Source organism: Amphiura filiformis, chromosome 3, assembly GCF_039555335.1.
Source record: "Amphiura filiformis chromosome 3, Afil_fr2py, whole genome shotgun sequence".
Classification (NCBI taxonomy): domain Eukaryota; kingdom Metazoa; phylum Echinodermata; class Ophiuroidea; order Amphilepidida; family Amphiuridae; genus Amphiura; species Amphiura filiformis.
The window spans coordinates 14,602,993-14,630,894 of record NC_092630.1 but is presented as its reverse complement, the minus strand read 5'-3'; the positions used below and the strand labels follow the sequence as shown (position 1 = coordinate 14,630,894).

The 27,902-nt window shown below is 38.2% G+C and overlaps 1 protein-coding gene across 1 annotated transcript; it reads right to left on the bottom strand.

The window, feature by feature from the left end:
- On the bottom strand, nucleotides 1-27,902 carry LOC140148091 (uncharacterized). Its single transcript, XM_072169946.1, has 12 exons — nucleotides 27,724-27,902; nucleotides 17,460-17,903; nucleotides 16,246-16,521; nucleotides 14,400-14,476; nucleotides 13,402-13,810; nucleotides 12,520-12,593; nucleotides 11,996-12,269; nucleotides 10,186-10,413; nucleotides 8,719-8,807; nucleotides 3,904-8,478; nucleotides 2,401-2,609; nucleotides 1-1,655 (listed from the first exon to the last, which is right to left on the bottom strand). Exons 2-12 carry the CDS (start codon nucleotides 17,896-17,898, stop codon nucleotides 1,529-1,531), a joined length of 6,777 nt encoding a protein of 2,258 aa, XP_072026047.1. The 5' UTR covers nucleotides 17,899-17,903; nucleotides 27,724-27,902; the 3' UTR covers nucleotides 1-1,528.

Genomic DNA, 27,902 nt, shown 5'->3' with positions numbered 1-27,902 from the left:
ATATTATTATATATTACAGGCTACATATATTTTCATAAGGCAACCAGTTTAAGTTATAAACGTAAGTATGTATATCTGATACTTACAAGCGTTTACAATATGTTAGTTCTTACAATTTTACAGATAAGAACTTAATGATAAAATTGGAAGTAAACAGAATAGATACAGATACACGTAGATGATACACGTGTTGAGTTGGCAACACACGGGCGGGGACTTCGGAACAAATACATTCATGATGCAGTCATGTCTACAGTAGAATTCACCACGACCACACAACACATGTTTCTGTTTTACCTGTGCGGTATCGCAATGAGCTGGTATTATAGATTCAGTTGGGTAACAGATTATAAAGCATACGCAAGGTAACAATAGTAAGTGGCCTTTGTTCACGAAATGAGACAATAGTCTGCTTATTGTTAACCAGCATTCTTGAAAATGTGCAACGTAATGATTGTTGACTTAACACGGTTTGGAAATAATTTCTTCATATTTTTTGGTGTTATCTGTCGTTTACATATCCTTCCTAAAACACAAAAGTGCGAATACTTCCAAACACCTAAATTGGATAAAAATTTAGGACATGTTACAAAACTATATTTTCTAGAATTTCAAAGAATACTTTAAATATTGGCAGGTTATTTTTCACACAGTGACGTTAACTAGGCAATGTCCTATTACCTATAACATACACTAAAACACCAAAGTGCGAATATTTCCAAACACCTAAATTAGCTAAAATATAGGACATGTTACAAAACAATATTTTCTAGAATTTCAGAGAATACTTTAAATATTGGCCGGTTATTTTTCACACAGTGACGTTAACTAGGAAATATCCTATACTTCTAACATACGCTATTTGTAGAGGTCACGCGTCAATGGAAAGAGCACTGTGTATTGTGTACAGGAAAACGGACAGTAACTGCAGTATGTATATTCTGGTGCCGCAGTGATACCAAACTAGGAAAGATAAAATAGGACCTAAACTTAAGAAATCACCATAATATACGCCCCACCCATGGCATTGCGGATGAGGATATAGCTACCACCTACACTTTTTAACACGGGTTGAGTACTTAACCACAACCCCCGAAACCCACACCGCTAGCCCCACTTTTTCATATCATTACGGACCTATTAATTTTGCACGGGTCTGTTTTGAAGAAAAACAACCTCAAACATTTTAATCTAAGTGATTGTGGTTTCAAGGTTTTTGGATTAAGTCTATGGGAAAGGGATCAAAGTGTCACAGTATTTGCATCAATCAGGGTGAGTCAGTGCCACAATTATGTCAAAATTTTGTTCAAACCAAAAGTGTATAATAATGTAATCTTTTCATGTATACCTACTAAGCAAGAACTTCAATTTTTGCACTTTGTACACAATGTATATTTTTGCACCATTTTAACTTCATTTTTCAAAATGTCTTAACTTCTGAGGGGGACACATCCCCCCTCACATACACCCCTGTGTCGCACAGGTACTCTGGACGGCGATTCGCGCCGATTTGCACCAAGTAAAACAACTACCACCAGCTGCCACTTCCTTGATTACTTTTCCCCGCAGAACTGGAATGGCCAGATGCAAGTGCTTTGTCTAAAGCAGCCTTTACTTGATCCATATAATCAGGATCAGGGAAGCCATATCTCCACCTGTTGAAAGATCAAAAAGTTAATATCATATACATAGTTTAACTAAACACTCCCAGGTACATAATATATGCAATGGGCCAGCGAAAGACCCGTGGCTACCGGTCACCGAACTAGTGCTTGGCACGCGAGTGGTCGCGGGTTAGAATCCCGACCAGAGAACAACTTCTTTGATCGTTTTCTCTTTATCTCTTCTTTCTTTCCCTTCCAGTAGCCAAAAAGGGGTTATTAATTAATTAATTAATTAATATTTATTGATTTATTATTTAACCTGGGTTGACCTTTCAAGGCACTAGCATTATTCTCTAAAGTGCCCAGGGCTAACAACATCTGCCGATATTGTTATTCAGTTTCATACATGTAGGCCTATACGACGTTTTGCGTCCGTCGAAATGGCAAAATGGTCATGGTAAAGTGATTTTTACTGGCCCCACGTACATTCATCATGTTGTGCTAAACTGCTAATGAAAACCGAATGTAACTATCATTATTTGTGCAAATTTCATCTAACTCCGAAATTATGTCAGAGAAACATGTTGGTACTGCATTTAATAATATTTGAGGAGTTTTAAAGTTTGACCCTATAAAAGTGTTAGAAGTCTCTAATTTTGCACTTCCCAAGAGATCAGTTATCTGGACAACAAGATCGTTTTACTAGAACATAGAAAATCATTCCTGAAATACAAATGTTCAATAATACCGTGGAAAACCATTTACATGTTAGGTGTTGAAAATAGCGTTTACTTACTTTCCTCCTTTCGTATTGCGTTTGTGAGGTATCTTATCTGACCAACCTACTTCGTGGCCACCAGCACCATCTGACTTCACGGTAAAGGTTAAGCCTGCGATGAAGGCTTCCCTTAGTTGTCTCACAACTAAAAACCCTTCCGAGTTACTAGGTAGATAGGCCAACGCTCTCGTCCCCTTGTATGGCTTAGCAGGACGCGGATGGTTTGACTACAAAAGAATGGAAACATTTCAGTGGATCCGTATTAACTTTGATATGGTATATGGCGGTGCATTTGTGTGGTGTGGGTATTTAAAAGGGGAATATTTGTTTCAGAAGCTGCAAATATACCAGAAAGAATGAATCAGCGATATCCAAAGATATGAAACAATTAAATGGCAATGGCTTGCATGCAAATTACACAAATGACACAAATGAAACTATTTTTCAGGTGATTTAGCGCCGGAATTTGAGCCATATTGTAACATTTCCATAATAAATGTCTTTTCCACAAGATGTTAGTTGTCGGAACAAATACATCATATTCTGGTGCCGCAGTGATACCAAACTAGGAAAGATAAAATAGGACCTAAACTTAAGAAATCACCATAATATGCGCCCCATCCATGGCATTAGATCCTTGCGGATGAGGATATAGCCATCCCCACACTTTTTAACATGGTGTTGAGTACTGTAATCACAATCCCCGAAACCCACTTTTTCATATCATTACGGACCTATTTATTTTGCACGGATCTGTTTTGAAGAAAAACAACCTTAGACGAAGTTATTGTGGTTTCAAGGTTTTTGGATTAAGTCTAATGGGAAAGGGATCAAAGTGTCACGGTAAGTGCCTCAATCAGGGTGAGTTAGTGCCACAATTATATCAAAATATTGTTCAAACCAAAAGTGTATAATACTGTAATCTTCTCATTTAGACCTATTAAACAAGAACTTCAATTTTTGCACCATGTACACAATGTATATATTTCTGCATTTCATTGAAAACTTGCCGTAAAAGTATGCAACAAATCGCACCATTTTAACTTCATTTTTCAAAATTTCTTAACTTAAAAAGACGTTAGTTGTCGCTGTCATATATGTCCCTTTTCAATTTTGACCCGAACAGATGAGAAAATGGCTATTTAATATTGGGGCATATGTCACTCTCGTGACTGAGTTCAATCCTTTTGATGTGTTATGACATTCCCGTAGTCCGTGTAGTTACAGTGTTACATGCATGTGTATCGCAAACCCCTTCGTCTAATATTTCGATCGTAATTATTAAACGACATATTTAGACGTTTTATTCAAAATCTCTGAAATTTGTCACAGCTGCAGCACCTAAAGCCTCAATTTTTACAGGGTATGTTAATTTACCAAAGTAGGTATAATCATGTAAAATCAGAATTTTGACAAAACTTCGTCTTCCTCGGCAAATGTTGCATTTAATTCAGGCTCGAGAGCCCTTCCCACCCAAACTCGACAGTGCTACTTTGTTCTTTGAGTTGGAATTTGACTTACCCCTTGCATACCAGGTGGGAAGTCATAGACAATGAAGATGGCTCCTGCAGAGGTGCTGCCCTGGAGGTGGATGTCACTTCGGCGATAAGAAGTCATTTTTCCATTCAAAGTTTTCTCTTCAGCTGTGCAGTAAAACTCGTTACATATTGGACATGCTGAAGTCAGTGACATGCGTTGGATACAGTCGGGACAAAGTATGTGCTTACAGCTTTCAAGACACCTTAAATCGTTAATTTTGTAGCATTTTTGACACATTGATGATATTCCTTGGGAATGTGTTGAGGATACCTTCGGTGCATCGTGGTATGATTGGTCGTATGCGGGGTTTTGTGGGTTAGTTGTCTGTCTTGATGCTGTAAGTGATGAGCCATCCGATATAGGGTGGACATTTGCAGTTGCTGGTCGAATCGGCTTCAAGTGTTTTGAGAAAACGTTGTTTTTAGCTATGATTGCTTCGTCGTTAAAGCCAACTACTGCTTGAAAACTAGTATCCGGAATAACCTTACTGAAGCGTTTGATAGCCTTTGCAAGATCTGATGTAAATAATTTTGAAGATGTTGCTACAAGAATATCCCTATTCCCTGTGGCTCCTTTGAAGGACTTCTCAAAAGTGTGATTCACATCTTGCACAGTCTTCTCGTCTATACACACCACTGTGATTTGCCTCAGTACCAGTTTTGTTTCGTCCCTGCTTACTTCTTCTATGGCTTTTGCTAGTGCGAGTATACTCAGATCTGACGGTGCCCCACTCTTTCCAGAGCCCAGTAAAGGCAACGCTATCGAGGTCAGTTTCAGCGAACGGTTGGCTTTCCGCAAGCACGCCTTTATGGTAGCTTTAAGAGCATCGCAGTACTCTGTAATTTTACGGAAACTCTTGAAAACTGGACTTATTACGTTCAGCACTAATTTGCTGGGTAGGTTGCCACTGCCTGTATGTACTACTTCATTCTCTGTAAGATGGCTCCGATGTTTCATTTGTTCTCGGCATTCGTCTTTAAATTTATCACCAGCTGCTTTCAGAATTGCTTGTGATACACCATCTGCATGTGTAAGTTTGCTATCTGTCGGATTGATAATTGCATCCACTACCTGCTTAGTTATATCACCTTCTTGCACACATATATGTATACCCTCTGATGTAACAAATTGATCTTCGTTTTTGGCAGATACTTGTTTTGTTGTTTGATGTTGTATTTCCTTTTTTTCACTGCCTTGATAGAACTGTCTTGGAGATGGGCTTACGGAACTTTCCATCCTTGTATTCCCCGTTGCTGCTTTGAATGACTTCTGAAAACGGTGAATCACGTCTTGCACAGTCTTGTCGTCAATACAAACAACTGTAAGTTGCCTCAGGACCAGTTTTGTTGTTTTACTCCTGCCCATTTCCTCTATAGCTTTTACAAGTGCGAGTATGCTAACATCTGTTGGTGCCCCACTCTTTCCCGAGCCCAGTAAAGGCAACGCTAGCGATGTTAGTTTTAGCGAATGATTAGCTGTTCGCATGCATGCCTTAATTGCGTCTTTAAGAGCATCACTGTTTTCTGATTTTGGACGAGCACTGTTGAATTGTGGACTTGACACATGCAAAACAAACTTGTTTGGCAGGTTTCCACTGCTTGTGTACACCACTTCATTTGGTTTCAAAAACCCACGATGCTTGATTATATCTCGGCACTCCTCTTTATATTTGTCACCTGCTGCTTTCAGAATTGCTTCAGATACACCACCTTTGTGTGAGAGAGTACTATCTGAAGGGTTTATAATCGCATCTACCACCTGCTGAGTTATATCGCCTTTTTGCACATATATATGTATACCCTCTGATGTAACGAACTGACCATCGGTTCTGGGAGATACTTGGCTTGTCATGTTTGTTGCTTGATTTCCTGTTGGTATATGGAGGTACGTTTCAAATGCTTTATCAATTGATTTTGTAGCTTCATGATCTCTGTTTATGAGGAGCAATGACCTGATTATCAGAGTAGTTGTATTTTCGCTGAATTCTTGTACTGCTTCTACTAACGCTTTGCTACACAACTCCTTTGGTCCACCAAATATTCCGGAACTGATCAGTGGAAGGGCAACACTCGCTGCTTCAACTCGTGCATTTGCATTCGAAAGAACGGCTACGCAAGTCTGCTTCAATATGGAAAAAAATGCGTCGTCACTCGGACATTCTTTGTATCTTGGCCCAACTGCGTGAATGACGGTCTTACACGGTAGTTGATAAGCACCTGTTTCTACAATATCTCCGACTTGCAATGGCTGCTGTTTTCTGGTTGCTAATATCTGCTTACTGTCCTCTGTGAGTTGAGGACCAGCCGCTGTAGCTATGGCAGCTGCTACGCCTCGCCCATGTCGAAGATGTCCGTTTGCAGCATTCACAATAGCATCAACTTTCAAGGTAGTAATATCACCTGTTGTTATCACTACCTGAAGACCTTCTCTTGTCTTCAGTGATCTGGTGAACTGTGGATATTGTGTTGAGCCGATACTGGTGGAAGTGGTTTCCTGTTTGAGAGTTGAAGGGAAATGTGCACCTAGCGATTGTCGAACTGCATCTGTTGACTCTGAATCTATATTGACAAGGAAAACTTGTTGCAGTTGCTTTCTACTCATAAGTTGACTGAAGTCAGATAAGGCCAAAGCTAACGCTTCTGTACAAGCTTCTTTAGGACCGCCATAGTTTCCGGAACTTATTAGAGGAACTGCTATGGTCCTCACTCCTGTTGTCCCGTCAGCGTAAATCAATACATTCAGGAAAGTCTTTCTAAGGTTACCAACAAACGTTAACACGTCTTTTTCTAGCTTCTTGTTAAAGAAAGGACCCACCGTGTGAATTACATAATCGCAATGTAGATCGTAACCACTTGTAGTAACGCACTCGCCTACTTGTAGCTGTGGGCGCCTTCTCATCATTTGATCACATTCATTTTGTAGTTTTGGTCCTGCTGCAATTGAGATCACCTTGGCTACTCCTCCAGAATGATTCAATTGGTTGTTTGCCGCATTGACGATGACGTTAACTTCTTGTTTAGTAATATCTCCTTTGAGAACGATTATTTCAATGCCTTCGTTTGTGACATATGTGTATGGAAGTTCTTCTTTTTCGTTCCTTTTTTGATGTGCTGACTGGGAGCTCAACATGGCTTCATTACCCTCAGAATGGCTTTCAGATTCAGCGGATCTTTTGGGGTCTTTGTCGAAATTGCCGTCATCCTCTGGAGTATCTTCTCGGAAGTTCGTTTTCTTCTGTTTTCTGCCAGGTGGTAAAAGGCCAGCTGCTCGCCTAAACTCGTTAACAGCGCCATCTATCACAGTTTCCTTCCCGCATAACATGTAGTCATTGTTTTCTCTTGGTATGATCAGAACATCCGGGAAATTCGTTTTAGTAACCCTTACTGCTTTTGTGAGCTTTTCTTTCAAAACGCTTCGACAGGTAAGGTCTATACGCTTGATAGCATAGAATGTAGTTTGATACAGCGAAATGAAATCTTCTTTGGCTTGTTTGATATCTTCAGCTTTCACCTTCTTTTTCTGTTTCCCGGAATGTAGCGGTTTAATGTAGACTTCTTGCTGCTCAGGCGTGTTTGATGAGGTATTCATTAAATCGAAGTATACGTTGTACTTTCTCCCCAAGTCATCTAATTCTGTCGTCTTCTGTTTCAAATACTGGAAAGTAATTTTGTCCACCGAAAGGGGCTGATTTTCTTCATCATTCATACATGCTACTGCACGAAATTCGTCCATCCCGTCTGTTACCGTTGCCTCTTTGCCACAGAATATATACATTTTTTCACTTTCCTTGTGAAACACAAGATCCTTGAACTTTATGCCTATCATCCTGATTGCCCTTTGTCGTTTTTGAGTTGAAACTCCGCTGCAATCGAGAGACTTGCAAATGACATCAGACATGGTTTCACTGTAGAGCTTTATGAAGTCTTTCTTTGTATCTATGATTGAATTATCTTTACGCCTGGTTTTCTTTTTCACTTCCACAACTAAAGCACGTGGTCTCAACGACTGCTTTCGTTTTGCAGTTATGCTTACATCATGTTTTGCTCCAATTGCTTCATATTCTTCCGTGCGTACTTGTGTGACATACTTGAAAATGACCTCATCAACCTCTGCACATACGTCTGGTTCTTCTTGCGACGATGAAGTAGTTGCGAGTCCGTCTGGTGATTCAAATGTCGATTTGCTTGTGGGCAAGATCGAATGAGAAAGAACTTGGCCCGACACATCAGATCTGTCACTCTCTGCGTGATTGGCTGCAACATCTGTGCTTCTCCTGGTTTGTAATTCTTCCACTTCCGAAAGGTCTTGCTTTAGCTCTGGTACCCTTGACCGTAATGCAACGCATGACTTTCCCACGTGTGAATCTATCCCAACAGCCTCCATAATGACATTTTTTCCTTCGCAAACTTGATGATAAGATCCGCTGATAATGTTTTTCCTAATCGTCAACCCAGATCCACCTCTTTCCTCCATTGCTGATTGTAGCTCATCCTTTGCTTTCTTTGGAATCAGTTTGAAGTAAAAGGCATCACATGTAGCTGTCACATCGGTAAATACCTATTATAAAATGTGTGAAAAAAAACCAAAGAAATTAGTTAATTAAGTCAGCGCTGATAGCGGGCGGGTGAGTGATTTTCTAGGTCTTAACACTCGTCTGTCAATGCTTCGGCCCGGGTTCGATTTTATGCATAGAGCCGTATTGAATCTTTACTTGAGATTATATTGAAAGGCTGGTTGCACACTGTTGTTCTCATCAGGAGATGGCTTGCCTATAGCTGACAATGGAATGATACTTACCGGTGGTAACTTTGTCACAGTAAGCTCCTTCCCAAGTGATCTTGCTTGAGTCTCCCTCTTGCTATTCAGCACCAGAAAGGAATCCATGTCTAAATTATTCAAGGCATAGAACACATATGCAAGTAACATTCGTAAAAAGTATTGGATACCTGTATACAGTAAGTACGTAACAGGCATTACAAAGTACATGTAAGAAGGATCTTTGACAAAATTAATTCACAAATCAGAATAGTGCGCTATGTCAGAATAAGAAGTTAAGTAAAGATAACATACATGAACTTAAAGTGGTAAGAGGTTGAGGTCCGGGCGAGGAATGGGCGGCAACCGCCCAATCAAAGTTTTTCAAAGTTATTGGATTTCATAACTGATTGTGTTGTCCGTTTCGTTTTCGTATCCCATTATTGTGATCAAGGTATATAATAACGTTTTCTTTTGCATTTTCATTAATGGAACCACACTTTTTCTTTTTCTTCTTCTTTAAAAAGTTCATATCATACTTACTGTACAGAAATGTATATCCTATTCGTATTTATATGTTATCATCATAATTATGGACAATATCCTGGGTAATACCTTCGTCTTCGAAAAAAATTGTGTTTTTTGAGATTTCCTCCAAAAAGAGCATTTGGCCCAAGTTTGACCTCACAAATGAATTTATCAAGCCTTTCCCATTCTAAATATGTACACTTTAATATACTTTAGACCAACAATTTAGCAGTTATGAGGCCGAAAGTTTCCATAATTCCAGGGTTAAGACCACCCTTAAAAGGGGGGACTCGTAACATTGCAGATTGATATAGAATGGCGTACACACAGCTGGACTAAGCACCTACGCGAACCGCCCTTTGCGTATTGTGTGACGGACGCGCGCTTTTGTGAACCTATACGCGGGCGTAGGTTGAGACTTTATTGATTCGTGCAGTAACAAAAATAACAAAACCCGATTAATTCTCGCCTGTAACGACTTAATTATATTCGGAAACGGCTTGTCGAGGCGCGGGTATGTAGAGCGTTTATACGCACGCGATTGCAGCAACCTTAATGTATGCTAAATAGAATAATGTTTAGTTATTTTAATCATTAAAATGATTAGCTGACTAATCAGGAATACCGTAGTGGATACCGAATTGAATATTGTAGCATTATTGGACCCGCCTGTCTTCCATCACACGAAAATGAAACATTTCTATCGTTTATTCTGTAAATCATTTAGGTATTATCGATCTTTAGACATTGAACTGATATTCATCACTGCCAACATTCCATTATTCCTACACAACTATTTAACTAGTTCCAACTAGTATTTTTGATTGTTTTACTTCTTTGATTGACTGCCGATGATGACTGGTGTGCTTTTCGTTGATTTTAAACTAACGCTACAGTAAACATACCAAAGGTCTCTATTGAATGAGGCGAAGCGCTACTGAATTACATCAGTGTGTACAGAGCAGTAGTTAAAAATCTTACCATTGGTGGACATGAAAACAACTATGGCTTTGTCCATTGCGCCTCCAACAGGGTAGATGATCTTTTCCACGTCTCCGCCTCCATTTGATGTGTTTTGAAAATGTTTTAGTAGGTGATCCTTTAGTTGTCCGACACCGGTCACCACAGGAATGTTTTCAACCAGCACACTCCTTTCATCTGGATCTACGAATTCTGCTTCTCTTAAAGCATTCTGTTTATCTGACAACGCTATAAAAACAGCAAATAATAATCATTATGAGCTTTCTTTTGGTACCAATATATCCTAGAAATACGACGCCTATCATGTTTTTTTTTCTAATGACACCGAATATGCATTCAAGAACCAATAATCTCAAATATGAAGTTCTGTCAGGCATATAATGCATTAGGTAAGCCCAGTCTGCAGATCATAAATTTATTTTTGCTAGAGAGCGTATAGAAAATGGCCATTCTAACTAATACTAAGTTTTGCTATGAGGTAAAATATTTTTTACTTGAGAGTGTGATACTGGTTTCATACTGTCATGCCCGGCCAACGTTGTGGTATATGCAGGAGGATATTTTGTAATGTTGCTACTGTGGCGTTACACTTTGCAAATGTTACAGTTACACTACGCAAATGATGAGCCAGTACTGCCAGCAAAATTATACGCCACAAACCGTTTTAACGCTTCGCGGCAAGCGGCTCGCACATAAATACTACAACGTTTGAACAGAAATAGGGAAAGTTTTAAATCTTGCCCTCCCCCGCCCCCGGAAGGTCAGGTCTGGTTACGCCACCGGACCTATTTGAGCATGTGACTGATCTGATTCGCTCACTAGATCACAACCAAGAAGCCACTGTTAGAAGTGGAGACAGTGAGCGGCCAAGGACAAGGATGCATTCTGTCACCGTACCTTTTGAACATTATGCGGAGTACAACATGAGGAGAGCATTTGACGGTGTTACAGGTCAGGTATCAGTTGGAGGACGAAGGATAAACAACCAGATACGCTGACGACACTCTTATCGCAAGGTTATCAGATGAGCTTCAGGAACTCATAGACAGAGTAAAAGTAAGCAGCGGCACTTTCAACTTTCTGGGATCACTCATAGACAACGTAGTAGGCAGTTCACAGGAAATCAGAAGACACCTAGCCATGTCAAGAACATCCGCAATTGATTTGCTAGATATATGGAAAGACAGAGGCGTTTCTAAAAGCTACCAAGATTTGCATATGGATGCTTTTGTGTTACCGATTGCCTTGTATGGCTGTGATGGGTTGGAATGGCAGATATGAAAAAGATCTTGGCTTTTGAAATGTGGTGCTGGCCCAAAATGCTGAGAATATCGTGGAACATAAGAATTGCAGTATTTGGCTATATTTCTAGAAGAGATCATGACATGATTGATTAGATCTTGGTGGTCTAACTGGGGTCAAATATTCATCATTTAAAAACGTAAACTAGAATTACATCAAGCATTTCAACAATGTACTGTACTAGTATGTAGTCGTGAGACTTGCAATACAAATATTTCGACAAGAAAGTCGTAAGTGACATTTTGAGCGAATTGATTATGAAATTATGGGTAAAGGCAAAATATTCAAGCTATTCTGCTATATACATGTAAACGATTAGTGATTATTAAATTTTCATCAAATAAATCAAAAAATCCAAATTTTACGAATTAAATTAATAAGTTCAAATATTAAAACACAGAACGTTTCTCTGAAAATTAAAAGAATATCTCTTTTGACTTTTTTTGCACTAACCCCACGATTTGCAAAATTTGACCAAACTTTTTTAAGAAGTTAAATATCAACTTACTTTTTGTTTCTGTTTGAGTAGAATCTACCTGTACTGTGCTCTCAAGGGACGGTTTGTTTCGAAACATTTCACTTGCTTCGGATAAACTAATAATTTCTAAAACCGTCGTTGACGCAGCTCGTAGATGTTGCGCATTGCCAGTAAAATCAGTGTCAGTTACCGCCAGATCTTGTCCGCAAGTCGATTGCAGCTTTGAACGGAGTGATTCAATTCCGAGATGTTTTAAGATTTTGACAAAGAAATCTTCCAGACGAGCATTAATGCGGTTGAAAACCTACAAACAATATGTAAATCTTTATCACTTTATTGTATCATAAAATTTCGAACTTGTTTAGAACATTGCATCGTAGATTGCTATATGCTTCAAATTTCTTGTCACGTGCGAGATGCATTTCATCTGCTTACAGCGTTGTCTTCAATATGAACTTGTCGGAAAACGGTTTGAAATGACGTTATTAAAAACACATTACGTTTTCTTATATTTGCCTTAACATATTAATACCAATGAAATAATGGCAACTTACCGCAGGTAATTTGACAACGTCCAGCGGTTCTCCAAAAAAGGTCTTATCTCTTTGCACTAGGTACCCATCACGATCTGAAATTAAGAATGTATTATCATTTTGTGACGTGTCATGTCAAAAGGAGACACTTTTGGACAGGTTATAAATTGTGAGGTTTTACATAATTATCTTAAATATAGAAATATTTTGCTCCACAACGCCGTTTTCCCCAATGAAATTGGACATTCCTAAGAGAACATATTGAGTTCGTAAGTTATGTTATTATAAAATTGATATTGGCCTTTAAAAAGTGACAATGTTCAGAGTAGGAATTACCTTGAAAAATGTCTCAAAAAATACAAGATGCCAGTTATATTCCGGTCTAAAACTCTCAGACAATATTTTAAACATTAATAACATCTCAAATTCGCAACAAACCCAAATTGTGAAAAAATCATCCCCGGGCAGATTTTTGGCTATTTCTCCATTTTTTTACTATCCTGCCCAAAAGTGTCTCCTTCTGACATGACATATCACATTTGTATCCATATATCAGTGACGTAACGTGCACCGACCTCACGATGAAATGGGGGGGGACATGCCCTTTTCCGGCAAATCTCTTTTGGAATTGTCTAAATTTTCAGATCGATTGGGGGGAAGGCATGTGCCCCTGTGAGGCTACGTCACTGATCAATATCATAAGCAAATAACGTTCAAATAATTCGATGTCAAACCTTGATATATAAGTGCACCAATTCAGTACCGTTGTTCTGCATATCAGTGCGACACTGCCATCATAGTTAATTATCAATAAGTGAAATTGATCTCCACCCCCCCCATTGTTTTTATTGTGGTCAAATCATGAATCATTTGTATCAAATACCTTAAACATGTTCAGTTTACCTTCGGATGTTTTGAATATAGCGATAGCTTCACCTGCATTTCCTTTGATTGGGCATACCAATGTCTGGAGCTGACTGACGCCTTCTATTTCAAGGTGTTTCTTGAGCTCGTCTCGAAGTTGCTGTGTTTCATCCGTCAGGTAAGGAATATTCTTGATAAATATTCCGCACTCGATGGCCGAGTAGTTGCCGTGAGATGTGGCAGGTAATGCGACGGCATTGATGATAGCGGATTGCACTTGGTCTAATTGGTTCATTGTACATGTTACCTCTGTGACGAGGTTCCCTCTTACTTGGAGATTGTGTTTTCCAAGCATCTTTGAGATTTCATCGATCAGTTTGGTTGTAGTCAATCGCGGAACAAGATTCCAATAGAATGTATTGAACTGTGCTGCAACTGTCTTATAAGGCTGCAATGAGTAGAAAATATAAGGGTTTGTCCAGAGCTTTAACATTCTAATTTATATGATAATCATGGAGGGCGGGTTAGTGTAGTGGTCTTCTCACTCGCTTCTCACCACTGTGGCCGGGGTTCAATTCCCCGCGGTGCCACATGTGAGTTTGGTTGCCGATCCATGCTCGTCCCCGCAGGTTTTTCTCCGGGTGCTCCGGTTTTCCTCCTGCATCTAAAATCGGACCTGTTCCCATATCCCTGTCCCGTCATATCCGGATGGCATCCCTTGAATTTAGTAGGTTTAGGGTTATTGGGTTTAGCCTGGCTTCGGCCGAATGTTATTTAACATTTTTTTTAAATTTAAAAAAATAAAAAATCATTTTTTACCGAGTGAGATTTCCAAGTTAAAAAGTGCTTGCACTAAAGCATTTGCCATCAGAACGGACTGTGAATGCAAAACTTTAATTGATGTTTATGCACACCCTTGATAGAGAAAATGCTAAATCCGATAATAGCTTTGGCTTTTGTAAACCAAAATGAAAAGGCCTTGAGGTTCAAAGAAACATAATTGTTTATTTATATCGTGTTAATCTATGCAAATTTACCTGTGGAAATGGCTCCACTAACAGCTTAATCTGGAAGTCATCAAGATGTTGGTCAGACTGTAATACAGAGTCGCAAGCTACAAAATAAATAAATAAATAAATAAATAAATAAAATAAAGAATAAAAGATCAATATTTTACAATAGATTTCAACAGCTTCTGAAAAGAAGACCGGGAAGGAAGATAGCTTCTTATTTATTATATGCTTTCATCTCATTTTCACGTCCATCTCTTGCATAGTATGTTCCCCTAGTGCTTAAAATCTAGATTTTGATGCCCGGCACAAAATTCTGTGCGGCACTATCCAAATAACAAAGGAATTAAACCACAGTCACGTCTGTTAGAAGACAATAGGTCTATTCATATAAAACCTTGGTGACCCAGGCTTGGACGTACATACTGCTTCCGTGCGTGTATAACAGTCCATGAAATACACCGGTTAGTAAATGTATCAAGTTTAGCCAAAACAACCAAAAGTCCCGAACATTTTAAAAAAAAATCGACGTAATGATAATACAATTTTTGGGATTAATGGGCAATAAGAAGATATATTTTATAATTTTACTCAAAAAACATTCCTGAGGCACTTTTGCCAAATGATTTTAGAGTTGCAACTCTTGATGAAGCCGTTGATCATAGCAATTGTTTTGAGACAGAATATATCCCAAAAATGTTGCATTTTTTACCTGACGTGCATTTGTTTTCAGCTTATCATGAAGTTTAAACTTTAATGCAGACAGAGGAAGAGGCTTACGCATCATACACTGGAACATGGAAACATTCAAACATTACAACTAGCGCACGAGATCAAATTAATGATGCTTAATCGTTATTCTTAATATATCAATATACAGGGAAAGAAGAATTACGCATCGCACACTAGCACATTTAAACATGAATTTACAAATGGAAACATAACATGCATAGGCAGATATACCAGAGAAAAACTCCGGACATACCTGCCTGTGCGGGGACTTGAACCCCAGACCTCTCGCTTGTCGTGCGAGCGCTCTAACCACTGAGCTACACAGACTGTCCCTGATAAACAGGACTCAAGTCTGGTACTTATGGATATGAGCAGTCAAGGGTGAACAGTACAAACAACACATTACACACCAGTGTACGAGATCAATTAATGATGCTTACCCGCCAGCCTAATATAATCATACAAACAGAGGAAGAGGCTTACGCATCATACACTGGAACATGGAAACATTCAAACATTACAACTAGCGCACGAGATCAAATTAATGATGCTTAATCGTTATTCTTAATATATCAATATACAGGGGAAAGAAGAATTACGCATCGCACACTAGCACATTTAAATTGGGTTATTATTTATTCTATCATTTCATCTGAAATATCCAGGTTCGGCCGTTTTCTATCTGTTTGTCCTTTTGTTCATAGGCTTATAAAAATATCATTCACGTATTAATATATAGGCTTACAAGAGCATATTCACAACTTGCATCTTCATCGATCCAGAACAAAAGGTATATAAATCAATGACAATAGAGTACAATGTTGCCAACACTGCGGTTAAAGCGCCAAATTGTGCTAGTTCAGTTTATAACATAAGATCGTTTTCCACGGCTTCATCTACTAGACTCTAATATGAACTTTAGATCCCGGTTTTGGATATTGTTTAAAAACATATTTTCTTTACGAGTTGATGGAGCAACGGCGTGTGATGCTACGTAAAATGCTCTATTTGATATATTATTTTGGTTGCGCCTTTTCCTGGAGGACTAAAGTCCGTACATAATATAAGACGAGAGTAGAAGGAATGAAGAAAGTAAACAAGGCAAAGATTACAAAGATGGTTTTGTAAATGTCTGTCATACTTTGCCTGTGTGTAAAGATGACAATAGCATGCTGAGGACAACCTCCTAAAGGATATAGAACTCTGTCAACATCACCTCCACCATTGCGCTTCTTTTGGAAATGTATGGTCAATATATAACGAATTCTTTGTGGAGAGTATTGTAGCCGAGGGAGGTTGGAGATGAGAATGGCTCGCTTCTCTATTGCAACTTCTTCCTCCTCCTCTTCTTCTTCACCTTGATCTATAGAATCTGGATTGGCCATTGTCTGCTCAGTCTGGTTCTCCGGTAGATTGCCTAAATAATAGATAGCATTAATAGCATGAGCTTTCTCATACCCGAGCAGGGGCGTAGCCAGGATTTCTTGCGGGAACCTGCTTTCGAACATAATATATAGATACTAGTAATATATAGATACTAGTATTGCACGAGTTCGGTGGAAAATCAGACCATCCTTTTTAACTCGTCCTCCTATGCGTATGAAAAGCTTTGACTACAAAAACGATTCTCTTATAAATGCATCTACGCACAGTTTCCACCTCGATACACAGCGAGTCTAGTCTCCATACACTCTGTGTTATACTACACGGTTGGTTGCATAGCATCATAAGAGCTGTGTGTGATCTAGTGGAAAATAGAAATCTGTGATTGGTTTTTGCCAAAACCTCAAGCGTTCCCTTCATTCAATCAGATATGTTTTTGTATCGAATGAAGGCTAACACTTCCCCCTAAAACCCTTTTTTACATAAGGTCAACAGATAACGCAATTCAATGTTATAGCAAGGCGAATATGGTAAATCTGCTGAAAACTACCTATTCAAGCACATTTTTTAACCAAAATGTAGGTTTTAAAAGTCAAAACCTCAAGTGTTCCTTACAATATTTTTCAAATTTTATGTCATTAAAACACGCATAAGGGTATACTATACATAGTATATGTGGGGTTCATTCTTGTGGGGTACATTATGTCAGTTCCAACCCCCCCCCTTGTCGGGACACGATACCCCACATAAGGATAAAACGCTCTAACACACTTTGCCATCGTTTGATTTTAAAATTGTGTAAAAGTGTTGAAATTGGACACTCACACCATGCCATACTTCATTTCATATTGCTTTCTGGGTGAGATTGCTATATTCTTTTTAGAAAACGTCGGCGGAATACCGGTGTGTTTTAAGGGCGTTTCCACACACTAGATAATTCAATGGGGAATGTTAAATTACGCTCATGCTTACCTGACGTAAGGATGTCGTCATCTGTCAGTGACTTTACAATATGATCTCTGAGTCCGGCCAGATTTTCATGTGCCTTCAAACCGAACTTGCACAGAATTTGTTTACACATCTCACATTTTGCGATAGCTTCGCCTTCGTCTTTGCAGCAGTTGCACACTTGCACTTCGCTAACTACCCCGGCTTCTCTCTCATAGCGATGAGCATCTTCAACCATACTCTGAAGTCTGAAGTCAAGTTTGAACTTTCTGACATCGCCATCGGGGATCTTTATCTTTTCTTGACATAATGGACACATCAAGATAGGTGTCCCGGATGGTGCATACTCTTTTAGGCATTCTTCACAGTAACTATGAAGACATGGAAGGGTTCTTGGCTTCCTAAATCTCCGAAGACATATGGAACACTTCAAGGAAGCGTCTGTCACTTTAGTTGCCATCATAAGATCTGTAAAACGAAACAAGAATGTTATTCCAAATTAGATTCATTATATCGAAGCTGATAGCCTATATAATATACAATTTTATAATTTCTGAATAACGGAGGGTGAAGGTCCATTCGACTTATCGAATGTTTAACAATTAATATTCAGATATTATAATCAATTTGAATACTTATCGTTGTGACAATTTAACGATGTTTTATCTTTATGGCCATTGGTCATGAACTTAGAAGCATGCGATTAAAGCGATACGCAGATCAAAAGTAATTTCGACAGCTTTATGATATCATATGGGGCGGGGAAATTAACACAGCCAAATATAATAATAGAGTAATCTATCAAAAGATACAAATATTGCACTCATTTTCTATTTTAAATCTTGTCAACTTATTATGATCTTAATGTATTTCGTAAAGTCTTACATAAGATTAAATTTGTTACATTTCACAATCAGAATGTAAAAAAGAGGCCAAAACTTACAAGACTGACATCTTTAACATTATCTTTGACGGTGGACTTTAGCATTTAAACTATTTGTGACCTGCATGGTGGTGTGACTATTGGTTTTGCTATTCCAATCTCATGTGATCTCTAGATGTAATTATTATAATCAATAAAGAGAATTAGCACTGAATAGCATGGCAATTTAACATGTTTATAAAAGAATTTGTAATACTTTAATAATAAGGGACGCTATTCCATTCATAACCTTTACTAATTCCAACAATTACGTTCGCATCTAAAAGGGGAACCTTTATGGTTACAAAGGAATCCCTAAAACCTACCCATGATCATAAGCTCTTATACTGATGTCTTGCCACAACGGTAAGCATTACACTGTTTGTTTGGTAAGCAACTATACATATGCATGCTTCTCTTAATAGTACTAATTACAAAAGAAATAATATCAGGAACGAGGATGTGATTCAATGTACAAGATTAAAAGAACATTATCATATGTTTCGTGAACTATTTTAAGCTGCTTTCGATAAAAGTTTATTTCCTCCTCATGAAACTCGAATCCCAGCCCAGATTTGTAAAAATTACCTTTCGTAGCCGTACTACATGTCAAGGAATATGTTCGTGTTACTGACGTCTCGTGACGGTCTTCAGAACACAAGTTGATGTAGAAGATTGCCTAAATATAATTATGATTTAATTTTCTTCTCCAAAGAAACTCCTGAGGAAAAACTGTAATCCTACACTGTAAAATTCAAACGTTTAGATTCTAAAACCTTTTTGTAACACTTATGAAACGTGTCACAGTATTTATTTTCTAAACATGTCACAGTGTTTAGTTTCTATAACAGTCAACACAATGTTTAGAAACTAAACAATATAGTGTCTCAGAGTCCATGAATCTTGCTCAACTGCTGTAGAAACTAAACATGTCAAAGCATTTAGAAACTAAGCACTGTGACATGTTTAATTACCTGTAACACTTATTACACACTGTGACACGTTTAGTTTCTACAGCAGTCAACACCATGTTTAGAACCTAAACACTATAGTGTTTAGTTGACCTGGACACTATAGTGTTTAGTTTCTAAATATGGCATTGACTGTTCAAACTGAACAATCAACACATGACATGTTTAGGACAATGTGTTTAGCCAAGATTTAGGATTTTCAATCACGTACCTAATCTTGAACATGATGTGACATGTATAATGTGATTTAAACCAAAATATAGATTTTCATTCCTACACCATACAAAAACCTTCCATTTTCTTTGTCATTTTATTAATGAATCAAATTTAAGAAAAAACATTTCTTCCTTCAACCATTTCCATGTTTTAACACATTCTTTTCAGAATTTGTGAACAAATTGACATTTAGCAACTTTGTCTAAACTTGGTATTCACATTACTAATAGATGAAATGTCTTGCCAATTTACAGTTGACAGTTCTAACAGCATCATAAGTTTTCAGTGATCTAATTTTGATAACTTTGTGCTTGTTGAACTTTGACTGTTTTTCTTGTGCAAAATATTATAAATTGGTCACTCAAGCCGATTGGAATGACCCCCGATTGGGAAATTTTATTTGGTGTATTGCATCTGATTGCATAAAACAGGATCAATGATGGTAGCAGAGGTCTCCTTAATACGTGTGTAACTCTTGATGAGTTGTTACAGACAAAACAGATTTAGAATATCGGAGTATTTTTGAAAAGGGCAAAATTTTTTAACGCAAATATTGAAGTCGCCTGAAATAAGAACCTCAACATCTGACCTAATTTGGGTAAGAACCTAAAATGTTCTAAGAAATCATTCTGCTCAGGAGTACGGTAAACAGTGCCTACCACAATTGGTTTGGTTTTTGGTAATAAAAGCTCAAACCATTGGGTTTCTAAACAGTCATCGGTCAAGTCATCTCTATTCCTAAAGGCAATGTCATTTCTGATAAAAGTGCAAACCCCACCCCTTCTCAATTTCTGTCCTTTCTTATAGCACAGTAGCCAACTATCATTATTTCACTATCAGTCACAGAATCATCAATACAAGTTTCGCTTATAGATATGACGGCCGGGTATGACGGCTGCTTTTCCTAATAACCAAAGTTCTCAGAGTCCATGAATCTTGGGATGAAGTGACCGTACGTTTAGATGAATAAAATGTAGTCCTTTTTGTTAAGGCAGGAATAATCGGGCCATTCTTGGAGTTTGATGACAATTCTTGTTGTATTGGGCCAGGATGAAGTAGAAGACCCATCATCACCTCATTTCAGCATGAACTGGAATAGAGTTGTTGATGAATCAAATTGAAAAATTGAAGTGTGGGAAACGCATCTTTTTCTGGTCATTGAGTTACTTGAATCGTAGATGTATATAGGGCAAATAAATATTGATGAACATTCAACAGTAGAGTGTTCATAAACAGATTTATGACGCAAGTAGATGTAGCTGGAGTCTAGCTTCTCTAGGAGGGTGCATGACTCAAAGTTTGTTGTTAAAACATCATCACAGCTAGCAGAAATTTGAAGAAAAGTTAAAGCAAAAAAGACACCATTATTAATGTCAACTGCCATTTCAGATTTCAGCACCGGTGGACTTAGGCGGATGAATAATAGTCAGTAGTTGATGGTAGCTTCCTTGACTTGGCACTATGTGTCTATGATGAATGCAAAATTAGACTACTTATTCCTACATGTAGCCCAGGCTATCAGTACAAGGTTGCAGAATTCACCAAGCTGTTCTATAAGCTTGATGATAAAATTCTTGCCATGCAGAACATGTTTATTTACAGTTATACCTTTTGCAGCAAATTCACCTGGTAGCATTCGCTAACAAAGTATTTCTTCACCTATGAGCAACAACTGGAACAACTACCCTCTGAAAGATGTAATTTCAGGGTAGATTTTTCCCGGTGATGTAGAAACACGTCTTTTTGTTATTAACAGCCTGACCGCTCAGCTAAACACATCTAGTTTCCCAGCTAAACACTGTGTTCAGTTTCTATACACGTCACATTATCGGTCACATGTTTAGATTCTAAACGCATCACATGTCACCTATTTTAAACACTATGCTTAGCATATCAATCTTTATTTATGTGTTCACCAGCTAAACACTTAGATTCCCAGCTAAACTCTGTGTTCAGATTCTATACACGTCACATGTCACGCAATTATTTAGTTTCTAAACGCGTCACACGTCACCGATTTTTACAGTGTAGCCCAGGATAGGTTTACATCATTAAAACAATGTACATGATTGTATATGTAATGATTTTCCTTTGTGCATTTTGGCCATTAATTTGTAAGAAATACCTTTACCTACGTAACATCCCAGATAGCAAGACAACGTTGGCCCAACGTTGGCAATGGTCGGCATGGTCGCGGTCGGTAAGCCGACGCCAAGCCAACGTTGGGCCAACATTGACATGCCAACCTTTAGTCATGGTTGGTATGGGAATGTCAAGCCAACGTAGCCAACCAACCTTAAAATGACGGTCGGCATGACAACGTTGGGCCAACGTTGTTTTGCCAACCTTAAATGATGGTCGGTCTGCCAACGTCGAGCCAACGTAGCCAGCCAACCTTAAAATGACGGTCGGTATGCCAACGTTGAGCCAATGTTGTTGTGCCAACCTTAATGATGGTCGATATGCCAACGTCGAGCCAACATAGCAAGCCAACCTTACGGTACGCCGAGGATGGGCCAACGTTGTTGTGCCAACCTTAAAATGATAGTTGGTATGCCAACGTTGCACCAACGTAGCCAGCCAGTCGTAAAATGACGGTTGTTACGTGGAGGTTGGGCCAATGTCGTCGCACAAACGGTTGGAATCCCAACATTGGACCAACGATGGTATAAACTGTTGTAGTCATGGAAATGATCATGTTTATAATTATTTTCTTTTTACTATTAAGGCGTATTAAGGGATCTAAAATGAGCGTTTATTGGGTTTCGACAGTATTTTTTTGTGGGACATGAGAGAAGCACCTCAGACCTATCGAATTGCATTCTGAATACGAAGCATGTCTTTCTGATATCAAATAATTTTCATTTTTGAAAATCACAATATAATACAAATTTTATGACAAATTATAAAAATTTGATATTTTTCAAATTTTTGATATATAACAGTCCTCGAAGTAAATTATATAAATCTAATGATATATTCTTAAAGTGCATGTAGCAGGAAGGAAAAGCCGACGGTCAATTGAAAATTTTGACCTTTCATATTGAAGATATGGATTTTTTTCCCAAAAAGACCTAATTTTTTTTGGTGTTTTGGGAAAAAAAATCCATATCTTCAATACGAAAGGTCAAAATTTTCAATTGATCGTCGGCTTTTCATCCCACCTACATACACTTTAAGTATAAATCATCAGATTTATAAAGTTTACTTCAAGTACTGTTAAATATCAAAAATATCAATTTTAATGATTTGCCATAAAATGTGTATTAAATTGCGAATTTCAAAAATCAAAATTATTTGATATCAGAATGACATTCTTCGTATTCAGAGTGCAATTCGATATGTCTGATGTGCTCTGATGTCCCAAAATAAATACTGTCCAAACGTTCATACCCCAGCCCTTAAAGAGTGACATTAAATAAAGACTATAAAAGCCCCACTAGATAAACTTATAATAATATTAAATAATATCAAATAATAATAATAATAATAATAATAATAATAACAATAACAATAATAATAATTGGCCTAATGAATAATAATGACAATGATAATAATAATGATGATGATAATAATGATAATGCTTATACCCTACTAGGTATGTAATTATAATACATGTAGTAACAATATTGCTTTGGAATTAAATCAACAATAAGAATTATATTTTTATATTATTATTTTTTTTTAAATCAACATTTATAGCAAATGTTATCAATATTCACAGTAAATTTGATCAATATCCCTAAAAAGATGCACTTTGGCAGGTTTAGTCATGAAAATATAGCTTATATTAACTTCAAACACTTATTCAACTATGTAATCCCAGTTAGCTCAATTGGTAGAGCATCAGGCTTATAAACAGAAGGTCCCTGGTTCGAATCCCGGTAGGTACTAAGGCAAGTGACTTATGTAAATATACACTTCTAGTGCCCGTTTCTATTCATCGTTATGTATTCTTCTCCCGTGCATTATTTTCGCGAACTACCCTTCACAGCCCAAATTATATAAACCTGCACGCTAAACAATGCATTATCTAAAACCTGCACGCTAAACAATAGATTCTAGATAATACGTGCACGCTCAAATACTAGAAATACTACTTTCACATAACCATAAAGTAGAGTTAGGTGGCGCTTTAGACACAGAGATCACATAACTATATAATTGTCTGTTCGATATATAGGCAGAGAGACGAGTAGGGAAAGAGAGTAGATCTCGGTGTTAAAATGGTATAGTTACAAACGGTGTTCTATAATAGTGTACAATTACCGAATAAGGTGCAACTCGCTAGACTTGAGTCCAGTCCTCGTTTACGGAGTTTAGGATTAGGGTTTAGGGTTGGGATAGAGCAGTCTTGTAATAAGACTAGTAGAGTTGCACCCTTGCAAATATCATTGTCATAAATTATGATTAATGACCTCAAATAAATCAAACATCAAATGAGAATAATCGAGCTTCTATTAATTAAAAAGGGCCAAAAACAGGTGGATCATAATTATACAAGATGACACCATTGCAAAATATTCAGCATTTTACAAATGAAATACATGTAGGCCTATAATCTAAAATAACATAGCCGGGCCCGGGAAACACACACTAGCGCATAATATCATGATCATGCTTTATAATACCTTAGGCCTTTAAACACATGTGTTTGAAGGCCTATGATAATACTGAACAAATTGTTAAATCCCAATGTCGTGTGTTTTAATATAAGTAGTTCAAATTATAGAGCTATAAAGTCCAGTTGATATTCACCGTAGTACTAGTCTGACATCTAAATCGATCGTTTCCAACTGGTTCAGTGCTCTCTGTATTCGAAACCACGATATTAAATGATCACAACATAAAGTCAAGTCAATTAAACCATGCGTGAATAAGTTACCTAAGTATGACGTATGGCGCAATCGATACCATTGATTACAGGAATTGATTTTCTTTACCAGTTAAATGCTACGTAGCTGGTCAATGTCCTGACGGTGTTTTTAAAATGTAAGATATTTTCCCTAATATTAAAACTAATATATTTATTTATTTATTTATTTATTAGATCTTATTTTGCCTGGGGAACAAACTCAGTGGTCCACACTGTTTTCCAGTCTGGCCCAGGGGTCAAACAAAATACATCAAAAATACAAATGAAATACAAAGAATTACATACCATGGATTTAACAAATAACATCATTATGAACATGCAAACCAAGGAAGCACATCTGTGCAGCAATGTCGGCAGGCTTCGAAGACAGCCCGCAGACAGAGTCCGCACTGCAGCCGACCATCATGCAACAACCTGAATAATTTAATAATTTAATTGCACATCGCTTTGAAACGGCCTAGTGTATGAGGTAATGGTACTTTAACCTGGGTTGGCAATGAATTAAAAGAGACCACGCCTCTGGATGTAAATTTTCGCTTAGCCGACTCGCTCTTACTAAGTGGGATGACCAGATTACCTTGTGACCCTGCTCTAGTCAGGTGGTTGTGACTCGAAGCAACTGTGTGGAATATATTGCACAGGGGTGATGGGAGTAGGTTACAAAGGCTTTTGTACACCATTATATTTAGATGGAAATTTCGGCGGCAATCCAGTTTATCCCATTTCAGGTTGTTGAGAAGTACTTCGGTGGGATATCTGCGTGGGAGCCCCAGAATGATCTTACCAGCTGCATTTTGAAGTTTATCAAGTCTACTGAGGGATGTCTTAGCAGCGTTGCCCCACACAGTATCGCAATAATCAAGTTGCGGAATGATGAGCGTTTTATACAAAAGAATGAGAGTTTCCTTGGGCAAGATGTTTCTCAGCCTTCTTAACAAACCATTACGTTTAGAAACGGAGCTTGAAATCTTCTCAATGTGAGAAGACCAAGTGAGGGACGGGTCCAGCCAAACACCTAAGTATTTGAACTTCTCAACATTCTCGATGACAGACTCATTGATGTAAACCTCAAGCTCCATGTCTTTACGAGCAAGTTTTTGGGCAGTACCTAAAATCATCCCTTTGGTTTTTTTAACATTGAGTGTGATGAAGTTGTGGTTTAGCCACTCAGCAACATGGGTGAGTTCATAGTTCAAAATGTCATTAATGGCCCTGATAGTTTTAGCTCTGACAAAAATAGCAGTGTCATCAGCATATAATGCTACCTTGGAGTCAGGATGGGTAATAACACTTGATAAATTATTGATGTACAGGGTAAAGAGGAGGGGCCCCAGTATAGATCCCTGCGGGACTCCAAAGTTTACTGGAGCAGGACTGGAAACCACATCACCAATTTTAGTGACTTGTTGGCGATCTCTAAGGTAGGATCCAAACCAGTCAAGTTCAGTGCCATGCACACCTATGCTATGAAGTTTGTTAATCAGGACGTTGTGGTGCACCGTATCAAACGCCTTCTTCAGGTCTAAAAAGATAGCACCAGTGAAAAAACCAGAGTTAAAATTGTCGAGAAGGTAGTCGGTAACACCGAGAAGGCATGTTTGAGTAGAGTGCATGGCCCTGAAGCCTGACTGGTTAGGAGACAAAAGATTGCAATCTGTGATGTAGCTGTAAAGCTGGCCATGGACCAACTTTTCAAACACCTTCATACAGGCCGGGATGACTGATATTGGCCTATAATTGCTAGTGTCCATGTGGTCACCCTCTTTAAATATTGGAGAAACTCTGCTTTTCTTCCATGCGGAAGGTACGACACCGGTGGAGAGACTAAGATTCATGATGTAGGTTAGTGGCCTACATAATTGCACATACCCAATTTTGAGGAGTTTTGGACTGATATTGTCCAGACCAGTGGCTTTCTTACTATCAGTACCTTTGAGAAGCTTAAGAGCATCCTCCTCAGATATCTTAGAGAAAATAAAAGGACTCTCCTCCGGTATCGTCTCTTCAGTGCAAGGTAGATTGACATTCATAGGGGTTTGGTTGGAACAAATGGCATCGGCTAGATTTTGACCTATGTTTGAGAAGAAAACATTGAAATGATTAGCAATTAAATTACCATCATTGACAATTTCATCACCTATTCTTATGCTGTTGATTGATTGTTGTTTAGAACCGGGAAGCACAGTTTTAACTGTTTTCCACAATTTATGTGAGTTTGTTCCAGCTTCATTGATTGAAGACTCAAAGAAATTCCGCTTGAGCCTGGTAGCAAGATTGTTAGTTTTGTTTCTGAGGTACCTAAAAGCATCCCAGTCAACCTCAGAGCAGGTATTTTGGGCATGAGATTTCGCACGCACAAGGTCTTGTCTGCACGCAATATAATCATCATCAATCCACTGAGGAGGATTGTTTGGGATTTTAACCTGCCTAAATGGGGCGTGAACATCGCAGATGGGAATAAATAAACTTTCAAACATGCCCCATGCCAAGCCGGGGTCATATAATGAATGCAGCAATTAATATTGCCTATTGTTTTAATAGGCCTACACTCAAAGTGTATGACGGATAATGTACTCGTGCAAATGCATTCGTCAAGATAATTGCACTTGCCATGGAGTTATTGCATTTAGCTTTCGAGCCTATCGGCTCTCAAGCTAAATGCAATAACTCCACGGCGCGTGCGATTATCTTGACGAATGCATTGCACTCAGTTCATTATCCTTATCTTAAGGTAGTTAAGTTGTCTTCGTTGTAAAAAAGAGAGCCAGGTAATTTGAAACTTAAAGCACAGTATACACAAGTAACTGATTTTTTTTCGTTTTTTTTTCTCATTGGGCTTGTTTGCCAATGGTTGGATCAACGTTGGCTAATGGTTGGATCAACGTTGGTCAAATAACGTTGGCCCAACATCAAAGATTTGATGTTGGCCCAAAGTCGCAAATTACATTTGTATTGCGGTTGGGTCCAAGTTGGATCGACGTTGGCCCAACGTTGTGGTGGTTGGCTGCCCGGCCAAAATCACGTTGGGCCAACGTCGAAAAGCAACGTTGGCCCAACGTAGTAAGGTCAGTTCGCCCACGTTGGACCAACGTTAGGCCAACGTAGTGTTGCTATCTGGGATATATAAATATTCATGCTAATGGGTAGTTATGTTAAGTGGCTGACGAGCAACTTCAAGGTTTAGGCTCATAGCAATGGTTTGTTTGTTGTGTTTTTGCAATTTTTGATAACGATGTAACCAGGCTGGATGCACCGTAGACATGGTAAACACCTTTAACCCAATCATTACAGTAGTTTGCTTACCTGATTATGTACCGAAACCAAAGATCACATAAGCCGATAAGGAGGATTCCGTGTCATTATTTCCTGTACACCTCAAATATCCACAAACATATTAAATAAAGCTAGTTTTTCATTGCAATCAGTATTTGTATTAAATGTGAATTTGCATGTTGTACATGGTGAATGGGCAGGCACCGAAT